We start from the raw sequence: 26923 nt of genomic DNA, 5'->3' as shown, positions 1-26923 counted from the left end.
CCCTTGCTCCACATTATGCCTGCGTCAGGCATAATGTATCCAAGGGGGGCATTCTGGTGCTAGGGGGCCGTAACAATGGCGCAAAGGAATCTGCAAGATTCTATTGCGCCATTGTTGTCAGCATTTTTTAATGCCCGGTAAGTGCAGGCGTTAAAAAGAGGCTCCCATTGATTACAATGGGCCTCTGGGTGCTTTGCAGCATTAGCGTCACAATTTTTTACGCTATTCCTGCAAAGCCCCGGACTAGCATCCAAATGTATGGCACTAGTCTCCCTAGCTACTGCCATGATGCACCGCATTTCAAATATGGCGCTACCATGGTGGCGTTAGGGGGGAGCCCTAAGCGGGGGCAGGAAAAGTGGCGCTACACTAGGTGCACGGCCACTTTTCATAAATCTGCCCCAAAGTCTTCAGTTCTCTGCAGTCTCTACAGCCATGAAATACAATCCCATGGTGCAATAACTTTCAAAACAAAATAAGAATAATGTGTTTGATACACTGTTCAACAGCCTATCTCCTTCAGCCAGTAGCACTGAGCCATGAAAAACACTGACCACTGGTATGGAAAACTAGTGCCCTGAAAGAGGAAAATCCCTGACCCTAGAAATATGTTTGTGGAAGAGCATGGGTGGGTCGGTAAGAGGCTGCATCCAGATAGTCTCTCTACCAGATAAGGCATTAGCAAAGGTAAGTAACTTGTTTATCTCTGGAACACAAAATGGTGATGATGGAGGCACTGCAGGGTTACTTCGCCACAAACTGGAATACCGCCCAGACACGAGGTAAAGAGTGGGGGGCTTTTAAGGTGGTCATCAGGGAAGGAACTATGGGATCAGACACAGGGCATTGAGTCGGGAGATGAGGCCCTGACAGAGGCATATAGGAAAGTGGCGGGATAGGCTGAACTGTCATGTCTGGAAGGACTATAGGCAATGCCTTCACAGGGAAGGGGACCAATCGGGCTGCATGCTGGCCTGGCTGCTCAAGCTTGAACGACCCCCACCAATTATCCATGCTCTCCGCAGATCCGACAGGGCATTAACAATGGACCAGGCAGCAATAAACATGTTCCTCCATGACCATCTAAAGGAGGTATATGCGGCCCTGATGCCTACCAAGGACCAGGAGCATAGATTTTTTTTTTAGCACAGGTTTACATGCACAGATTGAGAGCAGCCCAAGCGGACGGACTTGGAGAAAACATCACACTTGAGGAGCTGGGTGTGGCCCATTGAGATATGGCTGGGGGAAATGCCCAGGACCCGACGGTCTCCTGGTTGAGTAGTTTCAAATATACTTGGCTTCCCTGCTCCTGTGCTTCTTCAAACGTTTTGGGTGGCACGAGAGGTCAGCTTATGCGGGAAGCTCTTATAACTATGCTCCCCAAACTAGGCAAAGAACCCGCAGACCCAGGATCCTACAGACCGCTCTTGATGCTTAAAGTTGATGTTAAATTATTGGCTAAGGTCCTAGCACTGTGACTCTGATGGGTGATCATGCATTTGGACCGCAAAGATCAATGTGGTTTTATGCCTGGTTGAGGTGCACACATGAACTTGAGATGGTTATCTCAAGTGATGCACGAATCCTGCACCACAAACATTTGTGCTGCACTCATAGCCTTAGACATAGAGAATGGATTCAACACCTTGTCCTGGAAGTACCTATAGGAGGTACTTCCCCATATGGGACTCTGGGAGGAGTATATTGGCGTGGGTGCAACTCCTGTATACAGAGCCAAGCGCAAAAGTGTGGTCAGGAAAGGAAGTATTTGGTCTCTTAAGCATAATGCGAGGTACGCAACGGGGCTGCCCACTGTCACTGCTCCTATTTGCGCTAGCTATGGAGACTCTGGCGATATGCCTAGAGCCAAACTATGTGACTGGGGCATACAGGTGGGAGATAAGACATATGTAGTGTCTATGTATGATAATGACACTCTTATTTATTTGAAAGACCAGGAAAGCTCAGTGCCTCTTCTTTTTCGACTTCTGGCTGAATCTGGGGCGATGTCAGGGCTCTATGTTAATCACCAAAAGACGGTGCTGTTCCCTCTGGTAAGGTTGGTGGGGACGATTGCGTCAGACCTCCCCAAAGTAGACTTACCACGGGAGACCCAGAGTGAAGGGTGATACCGTGAAACCGGTCCCAGGATGCTTGAATCCTGTCCAGGGACGACCTGGCTTGGCAGTTCGCGCTAAACAGCTCACACTGGGAGCAGAGTCAAGACTGATTTGCATATAGCTGGGTCCGAACTCGGGTGACGTGGCAAGCAAAATAACGATGGATTAAACCCAGATCTGTGACTGGGGGTGAGTGTTTGAAAAGTTTAAACACTCCGTCCATCATTTTATTTTGTGCTTACTCTCAAGGCAGATGTTTTTGCCATGAGAAAGGCAGTCTTGATGGTAAGGATCGTAAGAGGAAAATTGTGCAAAGGTTCAAAAGGAGCAGACATAAGGAAAGTGAGGACATGATTGCGGTCCCACTGAGGCGTAATGAAAGGGCTACTGGGAACAGATGTTGCAAATGTTTCAAGAATCTATTTACAACAGGGGATTTGAAGAGGGATGGCTGGTCAAGCAACCACAGAAAAGTTGAAATAGAAAGATAGCTCTTTTTTTTGTTTTCTTTTTTATTAACAATTAAAAAAAAAACAGTACAACAAATTAGTACAGCAAGGGAAAGGAAACATCTCAGTGGTACACTTAGGATATAGCTATTATTAGTAGGCAAATATCAACATCATTTTGTGGGTCTAATAACCACTCTTGGAAAATGGTACTCTAAATAGGGTATCCATTAGTGTACAAGAGAGAGGGGGAAGAAGAGAGGCTGAGTACCACCCAAGAAAGACTCAGCGGGGCAACTCCCTGCTCACGGGGTGTAGTTCTCACACTCAAAGTACTGCACCCGCACACAGTCGCCTCAGGCCTCTGTCCCACAAAAAGCCACAGGCACCACAGGCTCGACTTTGTCCAATTTGGTGAACCCACAGCAGGGGACGTTCCCCCTTGCCATTGCTCACCTGTGCTCTCAGTTATCTCTCCAGCAGAGCCCAGATATCTCTGGGCCACGACTTTGCAGGCATTAGTTCCCAATAGGATGTCAAATTTTCTTGGCAGTATGCCGCATCCTTGAGCCAAGCCTCTTTTTTTGGTACTGGGCAGCGCCCCCAGTGGATCACCACCCACCGCTTGGCTAACAGCAACAGAATTACAATAAACTTTTGCTGTTCCGACTGAATCTCCTTCACATATCCAAGCAGTGAAACCCGAGGCGTGCGCTCTAATGAGACGTCAGTTATCTCCTCAATGGTATCAAAAACAGCATTCCAAAATGCGCCCACACCTGGGCAGCCTCAGGCCAATTGTAAAAAGTCAGTGTTAGTCACCAAGCATCGGGTACAGTGCACCATCCTCTAGGAGGCCCATTCTGTGCAGTCGCTCTGGGGTATTACAGAGCATATGTAAGTATTTAAAGTGTATTAGACTTAGTAGTTGGGTGATAGAGATCGGGCGTGGGTGCAACAAAAGTGCCACTGCTTCTTGGTGATGGGGCTGTCGAGAGCTGTGGCCAACACTTGTCGGGCTCTGGGGACATGCACTGGGGCAGTATCCTGCATGTCAAAGTAAATTCTGGTAATGAGTCTGCGTGGGACGGGTTTGTCAGAACGTGCTCAAGGGCTTGGAATATTTGAGGCGCTGCAGGGAATAGGCTGTGTATGTTGCGTATCGCTGCACAAAGCTGAAAGTACGTAAATGTGTCAAGTAGGGAGACGTCTGGGCCTTGCAGCACCTGTTGTGAGGTGACAAAAGTGCCTTCTGGGTAGATGTCGCCCATGGTTCTGAGGTTTAGTTTCCATAGTCTGCTTTGCGTACCAGCGGTGTCCGAGTGATGGGTAGGGCAGGATGGCCAATTAGAGGGACAGAGGGGCTATAAAGCGACTCCAACCGGGCTGGCTGACGCAGTCTGTCCAACGCCCAAAACATGCATCTCGATTGAGACCCCTGGGGTGTTTTGGATGTTGATATGGCGCGAACCGAAGGGGGCAAGGAGCAGCGCGGTCATGTTCAGGTGCAGTGTGGGGGAGAAATTTGAGGGATGTAGCCAGTAGTGTGTCAATTGTGCTTGCACGCTATAGTAGTAGAGGTCCATATCCGGCACAACCAGCCTGCCCTTTTCAAATGGCAATGTAAGAACTTCCCAGGCAATTCAGGGTTGTTTCCCAGCACATGTAAGGGTTATAAGGAGAGAGCAAATATTGCAGGAGAGGGAGATTAATAAACAGGTATAAGAATTTAGGCAGAACTGCCATTTTAGCTAGAACAAGCCTGACAGACATAGAGAGTGGGAGACTTTTCCATGCCTTAACTAGATCTTTCAGCCAGCTCATCAAGCGGCTGTAATTGAAGCACCAGAGAATATCTATGTCCCAGCACAGCCAGACCTCCATGTATTTAATCGTTTGAGTCGTCCAATGGAGGGGGCATTCCGACTCCACCTCTTGGGTCGCTGATGTAAGCAGTAATATTACGGATTTGATCCAGTTTATAGTGATGCCAGAGAGCCCCTCAAATTTGGTGAACTCCCTGAGTAGGAGATCCAAGTTCTTGTGGGGGTGTTTAACATACAGTGTAATGCGCTCAGAGTACATGGATACCAAAACCACGCAGGGCAAGAAGGCCAAGCCTTGGTGGAAGTGGTGTTGGTGAAGTCTAGCCGCAAGGGGCTCCATTACAATGGTGAAAAGAATGGGTGACAAAGGGCACCCCTTTCATGTTCCCCGGGTCACTGTGAAAGGTGGGGTAATCTGTCAGTTAATGCAGAGGCGGGCAACAGGGAGTTTAAGAAATCTAGGTCTGATACCGAAATGAGTCAACAGAGTGAAAAATAATGGATATTACAATGAATCAAATGCGTTAGTGGCATTTAGGAAATCTGCTGCGGCGCTGAGACTAGGTTTAATGGTGTGTAGCGAAGTGATGAAGGTGCGAGGTTGTAGGCCATACAAACCCAGATTGATCTGGTCAAACGATGAGCTGGAGCAGCGGTTGCAGTCTGGATGTGAACAGTTTGGCAAGGTTTTTATTGTCCGCATTGATCATGGAAAGCGGTCTATGAAAGTCACATTTCTGTGGGTCCTTGTCAGGTTTTAATAAAGTTATTGTTAGTGCTTCACGTAAGGAGGGCGGTAGCACTCCTATCGTCTATGATTCCTCATACATGGCGAGGAAATGGGGTGCTAAGAGTGGGTGTATGCTTTATAAAATGTGGTGGTGAGTCTGTCTAGGCCTGGAGTCTTGTCCCCAGGGAGTGCACTTATTACCTGGACTACATCATCCACAATGAAGGGTTCATCTAGGAATCTAGGGTGTCATCCTTGAGCCAGAGAAACTGTAGCGAGTCAAAGAACAAGTTAGGAGGCTCAGATGTCTGAGTGGTCTAGTATATGGAAGAGTAAAAATTAGTAATTTCCCTCTGCACCACTGTCATGCCCTCCATCGCTTCACCACCCTCGGTTTTCAGTTCTGCAATGTAGTCATTAGCCCAAGGTTTGCGTAGCTTAACCACAAGTGTTTTACTCGCTCTGTCTCCCTCCCTGTATCGTCAGGCTCGGCTTTCTTTGGATAAATAGTGTGTCTCCCACTGTGCAGCCTCCTCATTTAAATTACTGCAAATGCATGCCAGTGTGTGTTTGCTTTAGTCAGTGAAAAACTGAACCTCTAATGTCCTAATCTCAGCCTCTAGGAGCGACAGGTCATTTTGCAGCGTGTTCAACACCCCAGCTTGCTTGACTATACAAAGCCTACAAATAACAGCTTTGAACGCCTCCAATAAAGTGTTGTATGATTCCACTGTTCATTGATTGTGCATGAAGTATTCCACTATGATTGTCTGCACCTCCTCTCGGAATATCAGGTCACACAATGCATTAGTGGGTAAGCCCCATGTAAAAGCACGTGCACTATAGTCCGGGGGGAGGGTCATGCACAGCAGAACTGGAGCGTGGTCCGACAGGGTACGTGGCATGTGGAGGACCTCAGTGGTCCATGCATCTCTATCTCATGTGGCTAGCCAGAGGTCTATTTGTGACCAGGTGAGGTGGGACGAGGCAATACAAGTTCCCTTACTGCCACTCGCATGATGGTCCCTCCACAAGTCAATGAGATTGTTATCCTTCAAGATGGAGTGCAGTAGGGTAACTGCACGTGGATGAGGTCACCCAGAGTCACCCGACCTGTCCGCTGAGGGGTCGAGGACCACATTGAAGCTGCTGCTCCCCAGCAATCTGCCAGGGCCGAAGGACTCCGCCAGACTTCAAACCTACGCGAAGAAATTACGATCATCTGCGTTAGCACTAGATGGAGAGGAGCTTAAGCGGGTGTCCCAGCAGTGTACCTGCCAGTATCACATAGAGGCCTTGTTTGTCACGGAGTGCCTTACGCATATGCCAAGGCAAGCCCTTTCGCAAGAGTATGGTGACCCTGCGTGCATCGTTCGAGTAGTGTGCTGTGTGATATTTCCTAATCCATCCAGCTTGAAGGAGACAGCGCACTTTCAGCCAGATGTATTTCTTGCAGGAAGCAGATGTCTGTGCCATGTCTCTGCAAGTACGTCAACACGTGGCCTGCCTTGTTTCTATCATTTAGCCTACAAAGTTTCACTTTATACAGGACATTGGTGTCATACCATGATTTCTTTAGGCTCATACAGCAAGATTATTGAGCGATTGCGGGGGCCAAATGCACATTACAGTACTGGTATGCATGCGTTCAGTGGAGGGAGGGGAAGGGACCAGGAAAGAATGGGAAACCAAGGAAGGAAAACATTCCATCATAACAGCCTAACAACAATACAGCTCACCACCCACTTCGACCCCCCAATTTGGCCGAAAGACATCCACCCACCCCAAACCTGGCTGCAAGGGCCAGCTGAAAAAAGCTGGGGACCGGGGTAGAAATTGCAACATAAGGGAGCACCCGACAGGGTGCAATCTGACTAAGCATGTATATGGAGCAAGCCCGATAATCTAGGGCCACTGACTTCCGTATAGTTTGTTTCAATCAGGTTCACATTTTCAATAGTGCCAGCAACCTTGGTTACTAGTCAGGCTGCAAGGGACAAGAGCATGCAGCTCTTAGCCATTGTTGTTGAGGAGATTCAGTTCCAAGTCTGCGGTGTCAGTGCATGGCATGGCCGTCTTTAGTGAAATACTTTTGCAGCTGCTTTTGGGTCTGTAAAGTATGTGGCCCCATCGCCATGGAAGATTCAGAGCTTGGTGCTAAAGAATATTTTGTGTCTGTTTTGAGGAGGGAGCATTTGAATGGCCAAAAATCTCTTCTGGCCGCCTGCACTGCAACTGTGAAGTCCAGATAAAAGGAAACTGTCAGGCCCTGGTAGACAAGGGATTGACAGTCCATCGTGAGTCTTAGCACAGTGTCTCTGTCTCTGTAGTTTAATAGTCGGGTGATTATGGGCTGGGCCGGAGTTCCAGGTGGGGGTCTCAGGCCCAAAGATTTGTGCGCTCTCTTCACAGTCAGCAAGCCAGAGAATACCCAACGAAATAGGGTGCGTAGCATGGTTTCCATGTAGTCTTCTATTCAGCCCACTGCAGTGAACTCTGGGAGCCTCATAATCCTAAGGTTGTTTCGCCGTGAGCACGCTTCTAAGTCCTCATTTTTGTTGTGGATCACTTCTAAGACCTTTTTCATCTGGAGCAGTTTCTCGATCACCTGTGCCCCATCATCTTCAAGCTCTGACATGCTGCTTTCCAGTTGAGTTATGCGTTCACCGTGGCCATCAAACCTTTCTTTGAAGCAATCAAATCTGTCTGCCAACAAGTCAATCTTGGTGTTGATGGTGGTTAGGCTGTGTTTTAAGTCTAAGAACACTGCCTGTATATCTGTTTCAGCAGGCATGTTGTCTGTGCTGCCTGAGCACAGCTGTTCATCTTCTGAGCTGGTTCTGCTGCGTGTATCTTCCAGCGCTTTTCAAATATGAGCTCCGATTGTTTTATGTCAGATTTCCCCATCCTCAGAGTATTAAGGGAGTCGCAGGTGAGTGGGCGCAGCAGACATGTCAATAAAGAAGTTATTTCTCCTCAACCGGGTCCTGCATCACCTCGGAGAATGTTCTCGAGGGGCACCAGCAGACCACGGTTATGCGCAGCACTTCACTTCCCAGTTGGGTGCTGTGCCTCTTGGACAGGCCACATTTCAGTCTCAAGCAAGGTGGTGTCCAGTCTGGGCAGAGGGAGATAGTCCCTGTCACTCCCCTCAAGTCCTAAGCGAGGAGCATGAGCAGGCCAACAGTCCTTCAGCAGTGCAGGGGTCCTCACAGAAGTGGTTTAGCCCAGCCTGCACAGCGGAGGCCTGCAGGTCTCGCCAGTCAAGCTGACAAGTATTAGGCTCTCATCCTCGCAGCCAGCAGCCCAAGTTTCCCACCCAGCCCGCCCCAGTCTCACCTGCATTATGGAGATCGTTCATAAGCAGTTCTCCAGCGCTACTACAGTCACTGCCGGAGTGGGAACGTCTCTCTCATTGTGGCCTCCCAGAAGGGCTTGCAGCTGCATCTCAGTGCCTCATGCGGGCCGTGTCCGCCAGTCCAAGAGGCCTGCTGCTCTCAGCTCTCAATTGCGACCCACCCAGTGAGCCGCACACCTCCCACTCAGGCACCCAGCATTTCAAGTGGGCCGTCTCGTACCAGTCCTGCAGTCATAGTTCCTCCGGTCTGCGAGGGTAGGACTCTCCAACGCAAGGTTTTTCTAGCTCTATGTCGCAGTACTCTGAGGCTAGCTAATAAGGGGTGGTTACGCTTCTTGGTGCAAATCTTTCTGGTCACAGACGGGGTCCTCCAGTGGCAGCCTCCACCTTTTCACAGGTCACTCGTAGTCTACAGCAGATTCTCTCGCCTCTGCACTAATTACGCCCCCACAAATATGTTCTCTTATAAAGGAAAGGCCGTAGACGCGTTATTGCCAGTCAGAGGATGCCCATGCTGCTTTTCTTGTAGGATAAATCAAATTTGACTCTCCGCGGTCAGCAGAGCCTCACAGAGAAGCGGCCATCTGGCGGCCAGACTCTCTAGCACCCCCAGGAAGATAAGTGTTTAAAGTGCCAAGCGCAAAGTCCTACCGAGCAAGGGAAAGAATAAGGAGAAGAACCTGAGAAAGAGGGGCGCAAAGGGTATCAATGTTTTAAGGTTGACAATAATATACAAAACGTTTCCATTTAGCAGCATATCACTGTCTAGTTGTAGGTTTGTGTGCTTCTTTAAGAATATCCATACATTCGGATTGAAGTTGTAAGTAATCAAACTCCATGACCTCAGGAGCCATATCACAAGATTGAGTGTACTGGGGTTTGGATGTCTGATTTGACCTCTCTTTTGAGTCAAAAGATATGGACCCTCATTACAACCCTGGCGGTCGGCGGAGAAGCGGCGGTCTTAAAAATTTTGGAATTATGACCATGGCGGTTACCGCCATGGTCATCCGCCACTTCTCCGATCCGACGCCAGGGCGGAGACGACCGCTGGGCTGGAGACCTTGGTCTCCATCCCGACGGTCGTCACAATACCGCCGGCGGTATCATGACCTGGCTGACCGCCATGGATTTCATGGAGTTTGGAAACGCCATGAAATCCATGGCGGTGAGCACTATCGGTGCCAGGGAATTCCTTCCCTGGCATTGATAGGGGTCTCCGCCACCCCTCACCCCCCCCCCCCCCCCGAGTCCTTCCCCTACACCCCCCACCACCCCTGCCACCCCCAAAGGTGGCAGGACCCCCCTCCCCACCTCTACCCCCAACATTACATTACACATTCACACCCGACACGCACGCAGGCACCACCAACACACATACCCGCATACACACGAACACACATGCCAACAGCCACACACACAGTCAAACGCACACACCCACATTCAGACATACACGCACACATCCATACAGACATACATACAGACACGCACTCATTTCCATACACACAACACCACCGCATGCATACACGCACTCACACACCCCCTCTACATACACACACGCACACCCCCATGCACGCACACAACACACAACACCCCCACACCCCCCTCCCCTAACGGACTATCAACTTACCTGGTCCGCTGATCCTCCGGGAGGGGACAGGATCCATGGGGGCTGCTCCGCCGCCACCACACCGTCAACAGAACACCGCCACGCCGAATCACAGAACGTGATTCGGTGGGCGGTGTTCTGTTGACGTGGCGGTGGAGGTGGAGCAACCTCCACTTCCCCGCCGCCTGCCAGTATGGCTGCTGGCGGCTCTCCGTCCGGAAAAGGACGGAGGCCTGCCAGCAGTCATAATACGCCGAGCGGAAAACCGCCACCACTGGCGGTCTTCAGCACGGCTGTCTTGTCAAAAGACCACCGAGGTCGAAATGACCCCCATATTCTGTTTGGCAGCTTGAGATGTAGTACTACAGACAGATCCAACTGTGTTGTATACCAATGTTCACGTGCCCAGGGGCGGGCTACAAGGATCATGGTGAGTGAGGTTTGTTTCAGTTTGCGTATCAGAAATGATATGAATGGGAGAGGTGGAAAAGCATAAGCAAATATCCCTGACCAATTGATCCATAGAGCATGGCCCTTTTAACTGAGGGTATGGTATCTGGACGCAGAGCTTTGGCATTTTGAATTTTCCTCTGTGGTGAAGAGATCTATCCCTGCTGTTTCCCATAGTTGGTAGTATTTTTTAAATACTTGTGGGTGAATTTCCCATCCGTGGACTTGTTGCTGGGTTCTGCTTAATAGGTCAGCTAATTGATTGTCCATTACAGGGGGGTCATTCTGCCAGTAATTAAACGTGATTGTGAATTGCCCACTTCCAAATTGTCTGCACTAGAAGGGACAATTGAGATGAGTGTGTTCCCTTGTTTTTGCAGATAATACATTGTTGTCATATTGTCTATGCGTACTAATACTACCTTGTGTGAGATTTGTGTAAGAAATGTAATTCCAAGTAATTAATATGATAAGTCTGTTGGGCGTGATCCTATTTCCCTTGTATGGTGAGTTTTTCGAGGTGAGCTCCCCAAATCTATCTGTGATGCATCTGCTGTAAGTGTGATCTCAGGAACAGGACCAGAAAGGGCCGCCCTTTTGAAAGATTGGTGGGATTCCACCATTGCAGAGAGCAGTGAGTCTGGCAGTCCAACAACACTAGATCTTGAAGATGACCCTGTGACTGCGACCACTGTTGGGAACTTATGGGGAACTATAGCTATACAAGAAGCCATCATTCGTGACAGTTGCATCACTAACTTTACTCTATAAGTATGACTGTGTTGCAGTTGAGAGATGAGATTCTGAAAGGCTTGAATCCTTATTGGGTTTGGAAATGCTAATGCTGACTGAGTGTTCAGAATTGCTCCCAGATCCGGCTGTATTTGTGATGGTTGAAGATGGGATTTGAGGTAATTTATTGTGAATCCCAAACTGTGTAGAAGATTGACAGTGTACTGAGTGTGTTGCTCGCAAGTGTGAATTGTACTAGCTTTCATTAGTCAGTCGTCTAGATATGGGAACACATGTAAGTGTTGTCTTCTTAGAAATGCTGCAACTACCGCTAAGCATTTGGTGAATATCCTTGGTGCTGTGGTTACCCCGAATGGTAGTACCTTGAATTGGTAGTGGTTTCCTGCAATGATAAATCATAGATATTTGCGATGTGCTGGATGTATGGGAATGTGGAAATAGGCATTATTGAGATTCAATGCTGTCATGTAATCCCCTTGCTGTAGTAGGGGCAGAACATCTTGAAGAGTGACCATATGGAAGTGCTCTGAGAGTATGTATAGATTGAGAGGCCTGAGATCTAGAACTGGTCTTAATGAACCGTTCTTTTTGGGTATCAGGAAGTAAAGTGAATAAACTCCTGATCCTTGTTAAGATATAGGTACTGATTCTATAGCCCTTTTGCGAAGAAGGGAATGTACTTCTTCCTTCAACAGAGTGAGATGGTCTTGAGGGTTTGTGGGAATGCGGGGTATGTTTGGTGGAGTGGCGATGAGTTCTAGACAATAGCCATGTTGGATAATTGATAGAACCAACTGGTCTGTAGTAATGTTGTAGCATTGTTGATAAACAGTTACAAGACTTCCTCCCACAGGAGAGGTGTACACTGTGGGGATTTTTAAGAAGTCACTGTTTTGTTGAGGTAGAGGAACCTCCAGAGGCAGATGCTTTCCCTCTTCCTCTATTATCCGATCCTCTGTAAGAACCTCTGAATTAACCTCTGGTATAGAAATGTGAGCACTGTTTCTGTTGTGAGGTGGATGGTTCTGTAGCTGATGGATTGAAGCCACCTCTAAATTGTGGCCTACGAAAAGTGCCTCTAGCGGGTGTGGTGTATAGTGCACCCATAGCCTTAGCATCTCTGAACCCTTTTGGAGCTTCTCTATAGTGGCGTCCACCTCCAGTCCGAATAAGTGCGCTAAGTGCTCGTTATCAAAGGGCATGTTCAAGACAGCTTGCTGTATTTCAAGTCTAAAACCTGAACATCTTAACCAAGCATGCCTCCTAATCACCACACTAGTGTTGACTCCTCTTGCTGCTGGATCAGCTGTGTCTGTAGCACATCTAATTGCATTATTAGACATAGCTTGTCCCTCCTTTACTATTTGTTGCCCTGTTACTGTAAAAGCTCTTCCATCTCGCCTGAGTGGGCCCTACGATACCTTGCCAGGAGAACTTGGTAATTATCAATCCTCCAGTGGTTTGGAGCCTGGGAAGCTACTTTTTTCCTGCTGCATCTACATTTTTGCTTTCTTTGTCTGGAGGATAACCATCTAGTGTAGACTGACTATTAGCCCGTTTTCTTGCCACACTCACAACTATAGAGTCAGGTGGTAACTGAGTCCTAATAAAAACTGGATCAGAGGGTGCAAGTTTGTACTTTTTATCAACCTTCGGTGTAATGATTCTAGCCTTAACGGGTTCTTTAAAAATGCATGACGCATGACTAAGCATGCCTGGAACATAGGGAGGCATTGGTACTCCTTATGTCTGAATGTCAATATATTGAACAAGAAATCCTCTTCAATGGGATCTGTATGCAGCTGAACACTGATACGCAGCCGCCATAGATATCACCTGATTATAGGCAGTAGCATCTTCAGGTGGAGATGGTCTCGCCGAGTATACATCTGGATCATTAGAAAGAATGGGATCAGGGTCATGTGGACCCCATGGGGCTATATCTTGTTGAACATCACCTAGGTCATCCCTATAAGGTGATGCTCGCGATGTCTGTGGAGAAAACTGTAGAATATGTAGGTGAGGGTGGTGGTGGTGGGGTAGAAGGAAGGGAAGGAGAATGTGGTGGTGAAGGCTGAGGTTGTTGTGTAGCCTTTTCCTTCTCCTTTTCTTTAGAGGCTTTTTCTGGTGAAGTCCCAGTGTCCACAGTCTCCTGAAAAGTCAGTTTTCTTTTAAATGTTACAGGAGGAGAAGCAATGATCCTTTCCATATAAGAAGTTTGCGCTGTTTAGTGTCCATAATCTCTAAAACAGGCTCTATTGTAGATGACTCCTCCGTAGCTGTAGTATGCTTGCTACTGTTGGTTTTTGATTCCAAAGGTTTCGATACAGAATGTTTGACTTGGACCGAAAATGTCGGCTCTGAAAGTGGTATTGATTTTCTCTGCTATAAAATGGAAATGTCAGATTTTCGGCTCAATACCAAAACAGATGTAGCAGTCTGTTTGGTTGGTGCCAAATGAGCTTTGATCTTGGGTGTTCTTGGTGCCGAACCCAAAAGGTTGGCCATCCGGACCGACCATGGCCCAAAGGCAGTGGAGGACCAATGACCAGTGTAGGAGTCTTTTTAACCATCTTTGATGGTGTGAAAGGGCTGATGTACTTGCATACTGCGCAGGTGGTATGGACTGGCTGTCAAAATCAGAATCTCGATCCGGGTCCGAATCTCTAATGGAGAAGGCTGTGCGTTGTCCTGCCTCTTCCTGCGCATGCTCTTTTCTGAAGATGTTGGGTGTGTCATCTGTTGACTTGGACACCATCTCTAACCGACGTGCTCTTCGGTCCTGGATAGTCTTCTTTGATCGAAACCACCTACAGGCGTTGCAGGTCTCTTCTTTGTGATCCGGAAACAGGCACAGATTACACACCAAATGTTGGTTGGTGTATGGAAATTTGGCGTGACACTGAGGACAGAATCGAAATGGAGTTTGTTCCATCAGCCTGACATCGAAGTAGGAACAAGAAGGGCGAGGTTGCCCCTGAGGGTGTGAAATCGACCCCAACAATTTAAATCAGATTGACTATAAGAGTAGAAAACGCGATCAAAACTATACCGACGTTTATAGAAAAAGTAGAATAAAGTTCAGAAGTTCCACACCGAGATCCACCAGAGCGAGAGCAAACCCGTCCGAACCAGACGGCGGAAAGAAAACAATCTAACAAAGGACTCGATGCCCATGCACAGTATCACCGAGAGGAGGAGTCACTCGATCTTGTGACTCGAAAATTCTTTGAAGAAAAAAAACTTGTAACACTACGAGCCCAACACGAGATGGGGGACTTATGCAGCTACACATGCCATCGAACTGTTTGTTTCACATCAGATTTTATCAAAAGTTTAGACTTCTTGTGCTAAACCCACAAAGAGGAGGAGGTGTCACCCTGCAGTCACACATTTGTCAGGGGTAGGCTACCACCACAATTGCTATCTCCTTTGTCCCACCACCTTAAATTTCCCCGTTGTATATCTGTCCCAGACAAATATACAAAGCTCTATTCTTTTTTAATGTGTGTTTAGTAATCAACACCTGATATACCAAGGCTTCCCAAATGTACTGACTTAAAAAAGCAGTATTCTTTGCAAACAAATGTTTATATGGAATGAGCCTACCTTTCTGCATAGCTGATATGTTTTAATGAATACAAATCCTCTTCCAAGCATTGCTTTGTCATAAATATTCTCTAACCTTTCGATCTTTGTCTTCTTCCAGTCTTGAAGAGCTTTCTGAACATTTCTTCATTTCAGCAAGATCCTCTTGAATCTGGCTATATTTAAGACACAGTTCAGCTACTTCTTGTTCCTTTGATTTTAGAAGGCTTTGAAGAACTTCTTTTTCTCTGGTAACCTGCAGCATCTCTCTGCTTACTTGTGCACTGTCCAGAGACACCTTTTCCTTTTCCTTCTTTAGATCCTTCAGTCTGCCTGATAACATGTTAACTTCCTCCTCTAAAGATGATTTTGATTTTTCAGCAGAATCCCTAGTTGCTTCTAGCACACGGTTGGCAGATTTTTCTTCCAACAGGTGCTCTTGTAAATTGGTTACTTCCAATTCCTTTTTAACTAGTTGTTCTTTGAGATCATTTTTCTCTGCCTCTAGCTTCACAACGTTGTCTTTTAGGGAAGTTATAACCTGCCTATTCTCAGCAATTGCTAAGGAATTTCCTTTCTCTGCATCAAGTTGCTTCTTCAGTGCCACCAGTTCACTTATTGCCCTTTCATATTCTGCTTCCAGCTCCACCACTTCTTCCTCCACTCTCACTTTCATGTCCTTTAGTTCTCCCATTAGCCGGTTATGCTCCTCTTTGCTAATGTAGTTGGAATCTGCTTCAGCTGCCTGCTCCCTCTTCCGGTGATCCTCAAGCTCATTGTGAGCCTCCTTGTACATAAGCGACAAGTCACTCACTTGCTTGTTGAGCTCTTCTATGGTTTTCTTCATGGACTCCTTCATGTCTGTACCATCACCAGCTGCCTTGTTTAGACTTGACAGTGCATCCTGCAATCTTTTTATTTCTTCTTGCCCTTCTGTGTACTTCTCGATTAGCAGTACCTTCTCTTGGTTAATATTCTCTATAACTAAAGAATAAGAATTTATCATTTCCTCCCGTTCTTCAGCAGACATCATGTTTGCCAGTCTAGCTTCCATATTTTCAAGCTCTTTTTCCAAGCTGGTTATTTTATCTTTGCTTGTCCTAATTTCAGCCTGTGCTTTCTCTTGTTCATTTCGCAGTAATTCTAGCTCCTTGTTTATAGCTTGGTGCTCATCATCGGCTGCACTCTCATCCTTCTTTAGAAAGTCCACGTTAATATTTCCCTTATCCGCCTGAGCATTCAAGCTCTCTTCTGAAGGGGCTTCAGATCTGGATTCAGATTCTTCTACCTTCAGGATGAGATCGTTGAAATGTTCAGAAATCACTGACTGGTTTACGTCAATTTCTCCTGTATGTTCCAACTTTAAATGTGACTCTAAGTGCATCCTTTCTTCTTCTGAGCGTTCCAACCTTATCTGCATATCCTGCAAAGCCTCAGAAAGCTGCTTAATTTGTAATTCACTTTGGTTTTCTATTTCATGCTGTGATTCAGTCTCCGTTGAGGCATCCGAGGTAAGGGGAAAAGATTCAGTGTCTGATGTTCTGGCTTCACTTTGTTTTTCTAGAGACTGACTGAATGAGGATGATTCTTTGCCGATGTCCATTCCAGAGTCATTTGATGATTTCTCCTGTATAAAAACATACTCTGTTAGATTTCTCAACCAATTACAAATTCATTGTCAATAAATAACAGTATTTGTACTTTAAAAAACTGTATATGCATGGAGTAAATACAGGGCATTACTACCAGGCTGCACTGCAAATTACTTCACATCTCAAAATACGTTATGTCATGACCAATTATATATTCACTTTGAATAATTTAAGTAAACGTTTTGTTAGGTGCCAGCTTTTGATGAGAGGCCATTTGAAGTGCTGCTATGGGCAGATAGAGGTTAATGGACAACCTTGACAAATTCCTCATTGGAGGATGAACAGTGACTGTATTCAGGTTTGGGCATCTTAATTACTCAGATTGTACTGTTTAAGGACCTGCCTCTTGACGAGAGGGCCCCAAAATCAAAAACACAATTCAACACACAGAATGTTCATCCAGTGACGTTGAAGGTAGTAAAACTTCATTCGAACAAAAACAAGTTGTACTACTTTAAACCCATCACTAGATTGCGAGCTTATGCATAGCATGTGTATCTACAGCTACACATGCCATCGAACATACCATTTCCTCAAAATTGGAGGTGCCTAATTTTTCAGTATTTGATTTTAAAACAAACTTATTCGACTCTCCACGTAATGAAAACTCACCCTGAAATAAACATCATACAAAAATACACAAGTGTTCTGAGAATTTTAAGGGCTTTATATGAATGCAAATAGCCAGCCTAGTGCAGTCATACAAGACCCTTCTGTGAAATGCACATAATAGAAACCCAGCCCGCAGTTATGAAAATTATTTTGTATGGGCTTTTGTTACTAATAAAATAGATCTTTGAGTGCATATGCAATCTCCAGGGTGCCATCAATGCATTTTGATCCAAAATTCTGAAAATTCACAACAGGCTTCACCAGGATGTGAAGTCTAGCAGTCTTATTAATGCCAAAAACTCCTAGAATATAACCACGTACCGCATAGCCATCAATCTTGGCACACTAATTGAGGCTCTGTTTGCACAAACGACACTGCAAACGGAAGGCAAAATGTTCAGTCTATTTTGTTGAAGTGGGTCAACCAGCCAATTTTGTGTTGCCGTTTGCATGCTATTTCACAAAGTTTTCATATCAGCTGGAGTATGGGCACAAAACCAGCTGCACATCTTGGGACTTAAGCTCACAATGTGTAAAAAGCCAAATATTTTTTCTATTTATGTTTTAAGTTAAGGGCTGGCTTTTGATTTGAGGCACATAGTAAATTTGCTTTGGGCAAATGAGGTTTGTGGCGACCTTGACACTTCAGCAAAGGTTAAACAGTGATTGTAAGTGACTGTTTCAAGTCTGGGATTTCCTGATCTTTACTCTGGTCTGAGCATCCTCAGTAATTGTATTGTACTCTTTATGGCCCTGCCTCTTGACAAAGGGGTATAGTCCCAGAACATTTGTAGAAAGACAGAAGCATGATTTTCGGGCAAAATGCATAACACAGTTTAGCACACAGCACACAACTCTATCTCTGACCATGTTTTGTGCTACTGTACCTAACTTGTACAATATAATTTGCCTTAGCTGAGCTCAGGTTGCGTTTTGGGGAGTAAGAGGGAAAGGGGCTTGTACATATTTTGGGCATTGTACTTTAAAGATGCACAGAGGTTTGTATTTTATACTTGTAGGAATTCACCATTATTTGTGAGGTGTAGCCCCAGATTTTTCCCTTCAGTGTTTTTACTGGCTGTAGAGATCTGTGCACATTACCCCTGCTAACCAGTGGTAAGGTGTCTGTGCTCCCCTTTTAAACATAGTAATATTGATATACACTTGGCTGGCATATTTACCTTACATGCAAGTCCACAGCATATGGTACAAAAGGTACCCAGTACCTGTAAGTTAAATGTCACTAGTGGACTGCCATCCACTACAGTGACAGGACGAACATGAATCCAGGCGTACCATTCTTAGCTTGGCTGCTGCAGTTGTAAACTGCATAAAACACTTGGGGGTGCACTTCAAAGGCCGAGAACAGGATTGAAGACAATTCTTGTGTATCCACTGTCTATTTGTTAAAGTAATCGTTTCAAATTTGATTTTAGTGTTAAATATGATGGGACACTATGATTACCATAGTATGCTCACCCCCCCCCACCCCACCCACACACATCCAGCCCCTAGAGCCCAAGTTTAGTGTGGCTGAAGATGTTTGTCATCTTGATAATACCCTTAAGTGAGTAGGGTTGGCCTGGGAACATTTACCCCACTGGTTAGGGCATACCCAGAAGTCATTCCCAGACACTATGTTGTGCCAGGCATACATGTAGGGTCTCCAGGCATCCACTTCAGAACATTCCAGGTCCTGAGGAAGATTAGAAGAGGGCTGAACCTGATGTTTCTTGTACCCAGGACAAGAAAGAGGACTCCAAGTGTCATAAGCTACAGGGACACAACAAGCTTTAAGAAGTCGTTTGCTGCAACTGCCCAGCTGACCAGTAACAACTGGACCTAACCTGAACCCTGCAAGTTTGACCTCTGCCTAACACCCTGTGAGTCTCTAAGTACTTCCCTTAATCGGTTTTCTCACACCTCTCTACTGATGTTTACTCGACACCAATGTAGCCTTTCCAGAATTCTTCAAAAAGTTGATTTATAGGGACTTTATTGCCCAACAATGACAATATTAGGCACACTATCATGCAGATTTTGCCTAGTAGACAATTTAACATGATTATAAGGTGTGTTCTACAAACAGGGTGCAATTTAATTATGATGCGTGCAGTTTCATGTTGTGATGCTTTCAGTCTCACATTAGGCAGGAATATTTTCTTGCTCAAATGTGGGCAAACTATTTAACCCTTTCTTATTTAGCCATTTCTTATCTCTTTTGAAACGTTATTGTTAAAAAGTAACACTTTGGAATAGAGCGCCCAAAGGTCTGATCCAGCTGCTCCTCTAAAAAAACTTTATGTTGTCAAAATAAGCCAGAAACGAATTGAAAATAAATGGGATCTGTTAATTTTGGAAGGGATGCTTTGTGGCCTTTATAGGTAAGTACTGCACCCTGTAAGTACACTCTAAAAGGAGGAACGATTACAGTAAGGCCAAAAAAGTTTGCAGATTACAAAACATTTGATCATTAATATACATCATCGCTCATCATGTTCCATGAAACTTCTCCGAGGGTGATCCCTTAAAATTATTATTGCTACAGCATTCTAAAATACGTCTTGATTAACAAAATAGTGTTATATTTTCATATTTTGTAAACATCTAAAATTCTCTTATTATTTTTCTCAAATGGCATCAATTTGTAAAGTGGTATTTTCAGTTCTATGGCAAAAATACACAGGGCCTCAATCACAGACTATTTGCACACCTGTTTTGGTTTAATATGCTCCAAAAAAATCTGAAAGAGCACTAATCTACTGCACCTACTTTTGTAGGGTTGCCTACGCCACAAGTAACCTTCGTGAACGGGTGCTGCAAGGTGGATGTTCACGTAGACTTCCAAGTATATGCCTGGATTTTTTGTTTGTAAATCAGCATAAAGTTGCAAATATACAAAATAACATATGCACGCCCATGATTCTGAGATTCACACTTACTACAAAACGCTACTGATTTGAGCCCATTATGCTTAATCTGATAAGACTATTCTTTCACACCAGTTTAATCAGGCTAGCGTTTATCAAGTGAACAGTGCTCACACCCCAATCCCAGTGAGGCCAGGTGCATTTATTAGAGGCGCTGCTTTCCTTCATAAGCCCCGTAGCCACCAGCGCGAGAAAGATCCCCTGTATGGTAACTAAAGTACATTTTTCTTTAATGTAGCACTTGAATTCTCACTTGAAACTGGACACACCCATATTGCCCATCGAGTGATAATGAGTGGGAGAGAGTACAAGCAAAGGAACTGAGGCAGGTGTTGCACGGGTGGGGAGAGAGGGGGCACACTTTGAGAACCTAAGGGATGAAATTCGTTTGTGTTTTTGCGAAGTAAAATAGACAAAAGTGTACTGTACAGAGGCAGCTATAATTAAAATTGACAAAACAACGCGCACATTATGCCGCATAATTGAAGATTCGGGCACCAAGCATACAGCACTTAAGTGTACGGTTAGGCTTACAAAGAAGCCATGGCACGCTTAAGCAGGCAGAAACACGGAATTACTGGTTAAGAGGAGGAGCAAAAGTGTAAATATATCAACAGAGGCATCACACGTGCAATTAAATAAAGTTTAGACGTCCATACATTTCTGAAGAAGCAGAAAACTTTCAACAAATAGAACATTCTTTACTCGTATTACTGGACAAAGCAAGTTCTTGGAAGGTTATCATGAAAATGTTACATACCTGCAGTGTTTGTTGTAGCTCCTTGTTGAGTAAGGTAAGGGAGGCGATTTTTGCCTGTAGCACTGAAATCAGGTCGTGCTGCTCGACCTCTGCACTTATATCCAGTAAACTGTCAACCACTTATAAAACACAAAAAACAAATATGATTTACAAATGTGCCCACCACGGTGGTAAACTTCATTACAACTGTGACATGCTTGTGTACCAATTGTAACATGACTGGACGAATCAAGAAGACCCTAAAAGCATATTTTCTTAAAACAATATTTCCACAAGAGATATTTTGTTTAGCTGCGTTGGCTACCACTTGCATAGCTCAATGACTGCATCCCACGCTTCCTTGTTTTCAAGTTAAAACAAAGTTGTGATAAAGAAAACAATTTGTCTTTCATCTCAGATTTACGGGCATGTTGTGGCCTACAGTTTTACGCTGTCATTTTTCATTGTACAGGTAGGCAAAACATTTCCTGTTTACAAGCAAAATAACAAGGTCCATGAGTCTGTCATTATGCAGTGGATGTCACGCAGAAGCATATGCTTATTTAGCGTTTCGGATGGATCGACTAACAGAAGAGATCACGAGGGAACAGAATGGCGGAGGCGCCATGTGGAAGCAGTGTGAGGCCCCCCTCCCAATATTAACATTTACACAAATCAAAATATGTTATAACTCCAGTGAGTACTGTTAGCGAAGACACATCCTTGAAATTTCACAATGTCCAATCCAATCCAGAAGTTTATTGAAACAAATCTTCAAATCCCACGGCAACCATCCATGGAAATACACTCCAAGGCAGCCAACACGTGTTTCGTCATGGGAAACTCTTAAGTCCCAAACGACTTCTTCAGGGCTTATACACTCGAAATCCAATAAAACAGAAAATCCTCCCGTTATATAACTACTGTCACTAATATGACAGCTCAATATAATTTATCCAAGCCTCAAGTTCAAGACCCCGCTGTGTACACAATAGTTTAAAGTATAATTGCTTCCATCCGAGTACCATCAAAGCTAATCAGGTTGATAGCGGCGTTCACCTATTCGGAACGCTATCCTGCGAGTACGCCATGCCGAATTGAATTAATAGATTGGCGACGAATGGCTACACAGAGCCCGACGTCTAGTGTAATGTTTCTAAACTCCTTATAATTACACGGTAAGGTTTTCATTGACTTCATTTACCTGCACTGTCGCTCATCCGATCCTTTTCTTGTGTGCTGTCTTCCTGCAAAACACAGAATTAAAATCTCACATTAATTGGTGTTCCCGATGTTTTAATTCTCTTCAAAACACTGTTTGGTTCTTTTAACTCCTGAAGAGCATTGACCAGACCTTTCCACAAAAGCTTGCATTGTGACCACCATGCAGTTTGTAGTGGAAGATAAAATGCATAAACCACCCCACAAACTGCACTCACCTCCCAATGGATGCACACTTAACTTACATTGAAGTGGTTGGCCTAAGGTGGACAGGCAGAGTTTTTATTCCACTCTTACATACTCCTTGGCATTTGATTAAATCTCTAGTGCTCTGTTTCATCTGTCATTCAAGAACCTAAATTTCAAACTTTGGTAGTGCTGCTCATGTTTGACATACTCCTATTGTTATATTTTGTAGGAGTAAATCAACACGGTCTTTTTATGGTCTTGAAACTAAAATTTTGGGAATTTCCACAATGGTGCTTCCTAACTCTTTGCCATTTGCCTGTTAACACCAGTTTTTCAGTCACAAATCTATCATGTCAGGTCTGGAAAACCAGAATTTAGAAATTCTGTGTTCCGTTTCACCTTTTTGGCACACCTAAATTGAACTTAGGTGAGCAAAACGTTTTGTAAACATGGCCCCTTAAGTACAAACACCAAAAATCTTAGTTGAAAGTTACTGATAGACAGCCTCTCTGTCCATCAGTCATGCATCACTTACCATCACAGAGCCGGCTCTTGCCATTTCTGCACCAATCATTCTCTGTTTAAACCTAAATCCGAAGCCCCACACAACAGACACACAAGTAGACCTGTCACAAACACGCAAGTACCTTCAGTATCTGTTCTGGGAAGAAGGCCTCGCCTTTACCAGACGCTGGGGTCGACGTTGTAGACTGAGGGGAGGATAAATCACTCATCTAAAAAAACACACACATACAGGTCAAGAATATAGTTTTTAAGATGGGGCACTATTCCACTTGTGAACGAGCCAAAAGAGTACATCAACCTGTTACCATCATCATGAAGCAGTTCTGGAGCATAATGCACGCACCAGTTATCTTGTTTTAAAAGGAGCGAGGGCCTACATAAAAAGAGTAACCACCAACCTTGTTTTGCAGTCACATGAAAGTCTGAACATCTATAAAGAACACTGTGCGCAGAACCAAGAGTAATTAAAAGCAGGACTTCATGTGAACACATCTGTGAGGCTCCAGTGGCGCTTTAGGGAATGACAGGTCCTTGCAGCCCGTGTGATAACTAAAACTAACATGCTGTCCAAAATGGCTGCCGTATTGACAGTACAATTCTCAGCCTAACAAGCTGGCTTTTGAAAGGTCGCTGAAGCTCTACGAGTAGATGCCATCTTTACACACAGCTTCCTGCATATTACTCCACCCCACCTATTGTAATAGTGCATGTTAAACATTTTCTTTACCTGCAATGGACTGATAGGAGGAGGAGGCGCTTTGCGTTTTTTTGGTGTTGCACTTCTTTCAGAACTCAATTTAAGGACTTGGTCATGCTGTAAGTGTCACAGGCCAGAAAATGGAAGGATGTTAGTGGTGTTAGTGAGGAATGAGAAAGATATTTATACATATATTTCAGTAACACAAAGATGTCAGCAACAGTGCATGCATTTGCCTTTTCAGCTTGCAAGACCCAACAGTTTTACTAACCTAATACACATGGTTAAAGGATTATTTACTAGGCAGAAAACCAAGCATCAACTTACACAGAAAATAACATGAGACGAGAGCCAAAATATGCTTAATGTTTCCCAGTGTATTAAATTATGCTACAAATTCTTGAACTCCTGCAGAATTGTCGTTGTACATCGCATGGAGAGCCTCGCCAATAAGAAAACAATAAATATGTATTGTAACTTGGCATACATTTCATAAAGTGATAATGATGAGACTTCTATGACGTAGACCTTCCCAAGAAAATTACAATGCTGAAGTTCAACAAAGACGAATTACCCAGATTGTGAAAGTTTCAATCATGGACATAAAAATCACAATTCAATCCAGACTATAACAAATAAGTGGTTTGGTGAGCTCCATTAAAACCTAGAGCACTTAATGCCGGGATAAACATTTGACAGCACAATGTTGCACAAGTCCCCCTTCCTATTTTGGGAGCTTAAGTAGAGAAGAAGACATGAGATTTGAAGGTAAACACCAACAGTCCCATTTCTATTTCTAGGAAGGAGCGCAGAGGGAAAACATGGTGCAACTGTGGCTCTTAAGTGAAAATGGGGTGCAATGCTGGCTCTTCTGTTGGGAGATGCCACACAAGGTACAGAGGAAGGGTTGGAGAATGGGACGGAGAAGAAAATGGGGCGGTGTTCAGATGTTCCCTCGCACATGAACCAAATGACAACAAATCAAACGTAATGCATCACAATTTGGTTTCATCATTCAAATATGTTGCCTCAACAGTAGGTGAGTCAAAAAGATGCTTAGGTACAAAAAAAAAAAAAAATAGAACAACAAATCAGTTAGAACTGAATGCAACTCAGAGGTCTAATTGAATTCTTAAAAAAGTATGTACTCTGCAGTTGGGACTGTTCTGATTACCAGCACTCTATGTTCTGAGAGATCTAGTTATACATTTACTGTCAGATGAATCATTTAGCTACATGTAAATATTCACCTTACAACAATACTCTTCCTTCGAACTGACAATTGGTTACCTGAACTAAGATTTTGTTTTGTTGTTATAGGACGCTTAAATTACTCTTGGGGTCTGTTTTGCTAATTGTTTCCACTGGAAGAACTCACAAACCCCAACTCAAGAATAGTTCTACCAACCACTATAAGATTATTTTTTGTTATGTCAATGTAATTTTTGTCACAGCCTTATTTTTGAGGAGCTGCCAGGCCCCTTCTAAAATAAGAAAGAAGAATTGGCTGAAGGCAGAAATATTTTTGGGCCTCACAAAGCACGCTTTACTATAATAGTCCCTGGTACAGAAGGGAACTACTTTGTATGGATGTGTTCTTTGAAAAAGAGCAGAATGCTATCACTCACAGTGCAGTCTGGCACTAGATGAAGTGGGCCGAACCATTCTATAGCAGAAGGAAGGAAAATGTGGATGACATACAGCAGACCAATGGATGAATATATATATATATATATATATATATATATATATATATATATATATATATACACACACACACACACCTACATATACATATTACTTACGGTGCTTGTCAGACAGACCTATATATATATATATATATATATATATATATATATATATATTTGTTCAATGAAAAACACCTAAAGTTACAGGGATGTTATAGTTAAGAAAAATTTTTTAGTTCAGATTTTACATGCAGAAAACCACAGAAATTCAAGAGTTATAGTTATACTTATCTCAAGAAACTATAACTTGTGCCCTGAGGTAACTATTATTAGCACACCTGCCATGCACAGTTTTCTCATCAATAATTTTATTGCAAATGTTGCAGTTAGATTATGAATGATGCCATTGAAGATGTCATTACTGATGTAATATGTGGGAGTAAGTAGCAGTGATGGCGAGAGTGTGAGATATATGGGGCTGGCTGGCTGCGTAAAAAAGGGCTGGCTGAAGGGCCTGGTCTACGACCAACCCCCCCCATAGGCACCCAAACCCACTGTGCGTGGCAGGGGTTGGCCGCAAGTCTTGGACTGCAGTCAGACCCGCGGCCAGGCCCCACAGACATCCAAACCCGCTCCACGCACGGCCTTTAGCCATGTCTGGCAGGGGCTGGCCACATGACCTTTGTCAAGGTTTGGCGGGGGGTTGGCTGCAGGGCCAGTCCATGCTGCCCACTCCCCATATGCAGGCATCCCTGGAGGGGGGCATGCTGCCCCCCTCCCCGAGCCAATTACAGACCCGTGGACGCCATCTCCCGGTGCCCAGTAAATTAGTGCAAGTTTGGCACCTCAGGACATAGGGAGCCGGACCTGGGGGTGGTCAACAAAGTCATTAATGGCTCCAGTAGGAGGGGCCGCATGGCCCCCTCCTTTATATTTGCATAGGCAAGCCCTGGGGAAGTGGAGGTCCCTGGGGCCATAAGCGGTATGGGGAGGAGGCCACACAGCCCCCAACCCCCTTAATTTCAATTGACTTGGCCCCGGGGCTGAAATCGGGCATAGTAAGGGGGGTCACGTGCACCCCCTCCCCAATATTCTTATTTTCATTTACCCCCAGGACCTGACACCTCCCCACCCCGGGGGGCTGAAGTTTAAAAATGCAAGGGAGACAGCACTCTTTAAAAAAAAAAAAAAAAATTGAAATTTGCAGATCCTCCATGATTTTCATCGCAGAAATAAAAAAAAATGTTTTTTGCTCCGGCGGGGTACTTTTGGGACACCACCACCAGTCCTAGGGGGTCACGGTATTCCAACCCTGCCCCCTTCTATTTAAAAAAAAGATTTTCTTTTGGAGCTCGGCTGAATTCGAGTCCTAACATGGCTGCCAACACTTCCTGGTTGAAGTGTTGGCAGCCATTCAGATCTCAGCAAGAGATCTGCCAGATCTGTGAAGGATCCACGTCTCTAAATTTACACAATCCTTTTTGCTTTAGTATCCCATAAACTACTGAATAGATTTACACCAAATCACAAAAAGGAGATCTTTCTGGACCAAGATCTACCTTTGTGCCAAACTTGGTGTAATTCCGTTCAGCAGTTCAGGCTATAGTCTTGACTGAAATCTCTATGGGAATAACATGGGAAACACACATTTTTTGACCGCCCTTTTTCCCAGCCCACCTCTTGATGGACCACCACAACATTTTCCATGCAGAACTAGATTAATTAGGGCTCTTTTTGGGAATATTTTGAAAAGATTTGTCAAACAGCACCAAAGTTATAAGTAA

The 26923-nt window shown here is 44.7% G+C and overlaps 1 protein-coding gene across 2 annotated transcripts in view; it reads right to left on the bottom strand.

Annotated features, from left to right (window-relative positions):
- The window catches only part of RAI14 (retinoic acid induced 14), a 362553-nt gene that overhangs the window by 15183 nt on the left and 320447 nt on the right, over nucleotides 1–26923 (bottom strand). Inside the window, exons 11-15 of one of the 2 annotated variants that reach the window (XM_069220638.1) lie at nucleotides 23482–23568; nucleotides 22877–22963; nucleotides 22024–22066; nucleotides 20841–20959; nucleotides 14984–16513 (exon numbers count right to left, since the gene is read on the bottom strand). In XM_069220638.1, the coding sequence (XP_069076739.1) occupies nucleotides 14984–16513; nucleotides 20841–20959; nucleotides 22024–22066; nucleotides 22877–22963; nucleotides 23482–23568 (1866 nt within the window). The remainder of the gene's footprint in view (nucleotides 1–14983; nucleotides 16514–20840; nucleotides 20960–22023; nucleotides 22067–22876; nucleotides 22964–23481; nucleotides 23569–26923) is intronic. The other variant, XM_069220646.1, reaches the window with a different exon arrangement.

The sequence above is a fragment of the Pleurodeles waltl genome, chromosome 1_1, assembly GCF_031143425.1.
Source record: "Pleurodeles waltl isolate 20211129_DDA chromosome 1_1, aPleWal1.hap1.20221129, whole genome shotgun sequence".
Classification (NCBI taxonomy): Eukaryota; Metazoa; Chordata; class Amphibia; order Caudata; family Salamandridae; genus Pleurodeles; species Pleurodeles waltl.
This window is presented reverse-complemented; position numbering and strand designations above follow the sequence as displayed.